Below are 5,151 nucleotides of genomic sequence, written 5' to 3' on the forward strand. Positions count from 1 at the left end.
CAGTCCATGTACATACACACCTGTGTCTATGTTTACATATATTGATATGTGAGAGTGTGGCTGTCTGTCTCTGTGTGTGTTTATGTGTAAATAAATCCTGTTTATATGCAATGTTTCGGTGTGTGACTTTGTCTCTGCTGTTGTGTGTAAATGCATGCATACATATGTATGTATGTATGTGTTTTGTTCAGCTCTCATTATGACATTGGACCAATTCCATGAATGCTTTCTTTGACCCCACTTCTGCCTCCTTGAGTGATTCTCTGTGACACAATCAAGATACATGTGCAACTTGGGCATTCCAAACACTTGGAAAAGACCTCTGATGGGAGATGCCATTATGTATATATGTTTCTCGTACTGGTTAATAATAAAGCACTGTTGGCCAATAGGAAAGGAAGATAAGGAGGGACTAGGAGACAAGGAGGAAATAGGAAGTAGTAAGGAGGAGTCAAGATGGAGAGCCTGGAGAAAATAGAACCACCAGCCGCCTCTCCCTGGTAAGACCATGTGGAAATACATAGAAATGGGTTAATAATTAAGATAGAGCTAGCCGATAAGAAACTAGCACCTGGCCAACAACATAATATCAAATACAGAGTCTCTGTGTGTTATTCGGGACAAGAGTGGAGGCGGGCAGAAAAACCTGTACTCCTTACAGACCTCTCCCATAAAAGTTCTTCCTAGACATAAAAAAAAAAAAAAAAAAAAAAAACAAAACAGAATTCCTCTTACTTTTTTTGTGATATCATCTTTCACACTAGCATGTTCTTATCAGCTCTCCTGGTTCTTTTACCACATCCCCCTACTCACACATGGGGTGCAGGGTGGTATTCCTTCTTCTGCTTCTGTGGACTGCCTGTACTCCCTCACTTTTCTTTCCCTCATAAGTGGAGCATTTTATTCTTTTAGAGTTCTGGCAGTAGGAATGTGCCTAGAACAAAGAGCTAGTTTCTTGAATCTGTTGATGCCAATTGAAGACAATATGACTTCTCTTGTGGGGGTTTTTACACTAGGGATAGAGTGTGCAGTCCTTCATTTCACCTGCCCCTCAACAGCAAAGGCAGCTCAGAAATTTAATTCAAGCTTTACTGTTCATTGTCTTCTAACTACCAGTCTCATAATGCAACATGGTACCCAGGTGCAGTTCAGAGCTCGAGGACCACTACTGTAAGTCCAGTCTATATCATAATGAATTTGAGGTCAGTCCACCAGTTTAAGTACAGTCTGGGCTACATACCGAGTTTGAAGGCAGCATGGTCTATATGATAAGGTCATAACTCAGATCAAGCAAACCATAGCAAAAAAAAATGATTTCCTTACTCTGAGGGTAGTGGCATATGGCTTTAATCACAGCACTTGGGAGGCAGAGGCAGGTAATCTATGTGAGTTCAGGCCCAGGTCTACATAGAATGTTCCTGTACAACCAGAGCTACATAGGAAGATCCTGTTTAGAAAAAAATTGTCTTCCTGGACTTCTTTAAACCCCTTTCAAGACCCTGTCTCAAAATGTAAATTATGTAGCAATATAATATGAACTCAGGGGAAGAGTGCTTGCCCAGTATATGTAAGTTTCAATCTCCTCTGCCAAAAAAAAGTTTGTTCAGGACTATCCATTCAAAGATAACAATAATAATTAATATGGTTCCTACCAGGATTGTTTTGACAATTATATATGATTTTAGGAACCAGTCTGCCACACTCTTTCACATTGTGCTCCTGTCCATGATACTGCCACTAGAACCTTAGAATCCTGTGATCTCCATAGACTAAACTGAATTACTTCTCCCACTTACTCTTCATTCTTCTGAACTTTCATCTGCCATTTATCGGTCCTTAAGGTTGTTAGACTGTGCATTTTGACCTCCCCATCTAGGGCAGGTCTCAGGCACATGGTGACATACTCTCTCCCAGTTTATCACATTTGGACTCCTTTCTCCTTTTGGTTGTTAGGAGAAGTCCCCTTCAATAATATTTTCCACCACCACCTGACTGTGATGTGGCTGCATCTCTCCACCATCTGCTCCACTGGAACATCCTGATCCACTTTGATGCATCTTTCCACGCTGGCTAAAGCTCAGACTGTCTTTAGTAGCTGCCACAGAGGAGTCATGAGAGAAATGCAAACTATGGACCAAACAGTGAGTGAGTGTCACCTCTCAATGCTGCTTTTTCAATATTTTAAGATTTACTTATTTTAATGTGTGTGTGTGTGTGTGTGTGTGTGTGTGTGTGTGTGTGTGTGTGTGTGTGAGTGAGTGCAAGGAGGACAGAAGAGGAATCAGATCTTCTGGAACTGGAGTTACAGACAATTATGAATTACCATGTTGGTACCAGGGACTGAATCTGGGTCCTTTGCAAGAGTATTAGGTGTTCTTTACTGCTGAGCTATTTCTCTAGCCCCTAAATGATGCTTCGTAGGCAATGAAAATAGAGATGCCTTCATATTTTTGTTTCCAGGAGTTACATTATACTCAGTAGAAGATAGTTGGCTCCAAGAAATTGATTTCTTTTGGATCCCATCTAACAGTTCGCTTCTCACGTTTTCTTTTTGTGCCAATAAAGGCCTGAAAATAAAGGGAGGTTGATGTAAACCATTTATCCAGCACACACAAGTACCTGAGTTCTAACAGCATCACTTCAAAAACAACAGCCACAAAACAATACTATAAAACCTAACACAACCCAGGCATAGTGGCACATGCCTATAATCCAAATATTCAGGAATCTGAGACACCTGAATTTCCTGGAGTATGAAACCAGCCTGGGCCACATAATGAGCTAAAGAAAATCCTTGTATGTTGTGAGACTGTGTCTCAAAAAAATTAATTATAAAAAGAGAAAATTAAAGAAAAACAGCAAAATATCTAAATAACAAACATTCAAAACTATGACAGTATAAAAGCACTAAAAATGCTTGGTGGTTTCTATGAATTTTAGATTTGCTTCCTGGTGAACATTTTCTTAGGCTCCAAATTGTCCTCTCTTTTGATATGTGGCAAATATTCCAGTAGATTAATTTGCTTCAAGGTAATGTACACTGAACCGTAAACTGTATGTGTTTCCTAGAATCAATTAATTTTCTGTTTCTTTTCTCATTAACTATTTAATTAATGATTTCTTCATTATTTATTGATTTTTCTATATTAGTTTTTTTGGTGCGCAGTCTCACTATGAAGCTCTGGCTGGCTTGGAACTTGAGATATAGATTATGCTGGCTTGACACACCCCTAATATTACAAATTGGTCATCATCTTTGTGGCTGAATATCTATATCCAAACCTCATTGTGTATCTGGACCAACAGTCAGAAATAAAACTATTAGAATTCATTGTCAAGCCATTGTAAATATCCCCCAATGGCTCTTCACTTAATTTGCTTAGAGTACATTCCCAATAGCAATTTCCCAGAACAAAGGCCAGTTTTCTAAAACATAAACAATTAATGCCTCCTGTTAATAATCATCCAATAGACAGTATACCAGGTTTGAGGAGCCTGTCCTTATGTTGTCTTGTATTTCTTTGCAGTTGTTCAATGTTCACTGTCATGATGATACTGCTCGACAAAGGTTTCAATTACCAGGTAGGAGGTTTTGCTTTGTCCACCATAGCATGGATTCTTTGCATTACCTCCATGGGTCTCCCGCAGTGGCGAGTGTGGTACATGAAGGAACCCATGATCTCTTACCCTAGTGTGGCCTTTGTGGGAGTGTGGAAAATCTGCATCTACCACCATGACAACTCCAGCAATATTAGAACATGTTACAAATACAGCTACTATGACACCTTCGTCCCTTTGGATATTCGTATTTCTCAACACTTACTGCTGATCACCAGCATTTTCTGGATGATTGGAAAAGCGGCCACCATTGTTGCTCTTAGAAATATGTACACAGGAAGACAAGAGCAGAATGTTACCCATAATGCCTTTGGCCTTGCAGCAATTCTGAACATCATTGCCAGTAGCTTTGTCTTCCTGGCTGTCTTGTGCAATTATTTCTCCGTTGTAAACAAGGAGGGGATTGCCTTTCCATCCTCTTTCCATATGCCCCTTTATCCACAAAGTCAGAAAGCTGGGGCTGCCATGGGTATGGCATTTCTAGCAGCTGTCCTGTTTTTGTTCAGTGGTGTGATTTTTATTTCTTACACGGTTCCCTTAAGCATCCAAGTCTTTCCTGATATCTGAAAATGAATTTACTTCACCTTGAAAAATCCAAAATTCCCTGTGGTTATGGCAAGGATTTTGGAGATGTCTACCTAAAGTCCTAAAGTTTCCAAAGACTCAACAATGCTCAAATAGCCTGTGACAGAAAATGGTTCAATGGCTCCTTTTGTTATCTTTTCTGTCTTATTTGTTTCATTACTTCATTGGTTGGATTATGGACTTCTATTAAAATTTTTCTTTTTAAAAAAACTTACCCACTTACCAATTTGTTTTATGAAATTTGGGTTTTAATTAATGTCAATGAAGGAAATGATAAATAAACCTAATACATATGAAAATGAGTGTAAGAGCATGTTAACCTCTCTCATTGCTGTCTGATTCTACATACCTGCCATATGAAGCTTTCCAAATGTGTTCAATTTGACATATCATTGGAAGAAATCTCCCCAGTATATTATAAGACTCAATGGCCTGGAGATGTCTATATTTCCTTTAATAAACAATCATTGTCTCCTTATCCGACCTAACAGCCCTCGTGACTATCATACAAAATCTCTTGAGTCATATTGAAAGACTACTATGTACCACTAACTCAGAAGCTAATAATATCATCAGATTACATATGAAATGTATAGACGAGATTTCTCCACTTTGATGTAACTCTACCTAATGTTCACAAGAGTTCATTGAAGGATGCCTTGGATTATGACTTTATTTTGTTCCATAGCCATTAAAAACTTCATCTACGATAAACAAATATCCCTTCACTCATTCATTTCTGGTCCTGCATAGCTGCCCATTCCTCTCCTAGGTAGGGTTATCGTGTCTAAATTACAGGCCCATTTAAATCTTTTTGACAATCCAGTGATTGTTATGAATTCTTGTCCTGCAATGCTCTGTCCTGTAATGGATTATAGTTAACTGTGGCCTCAAAACCACACTGTCCCCGTAGTCTCTGGTACAGAACCCTATACCATCCAAAAAGAG

At 38.9% G+C, this 5,151-nt stretch overlaps 1 protein-coding gene across 1 annotated transcript; it reads left to right on the top strand.

Annotated features, from left to right (window-relative positions):
* The first annotated feature begins 3,543 nt into the window (after nucleotides 1-3,543).
* On the top strand, nucleotides 3,544-4,394 carry Cldn34 (claudin 34). The gene has a single exon (XM_051178717.1). It carries the CDS (start codon nucleotides 3,547-3,549, stop codon nucleotides 4,183-4,185), a length of 639 nt encoding a protein of 212 aa, XP_051034674.1. The 5' UTR covers nucleotides 3,544-3,546; the 3' UTR covers nucleotides 4,186-4,394.
* Nucleotides 4,395-5,151: the final 757 nt, after the last annotated feature.

This window comes from Phodopus roborovskii, unplaced genomic scaffold (genome assembly GCF_943737965.1).
Source record: "Phodopus roborovskii unplaced genomic scaffold, PHOROB, whole genome shotgun sequence".
Classification (NCBI taxonomy): Eukaryota; Metazoa; Chordata; class Mammalia; order Rodentia; family Cricetidae; genus Phodopus; species Phodopus roborovskii.

Coding starts and splice junctions, on each gene's coding strand:
- Cldn34 (XM_051178717.1), top strand. CDS start 3,547: ATGATGATACTGCTCGACAAAGGTTTCAATTACCAGGTAGGAGGTTTT.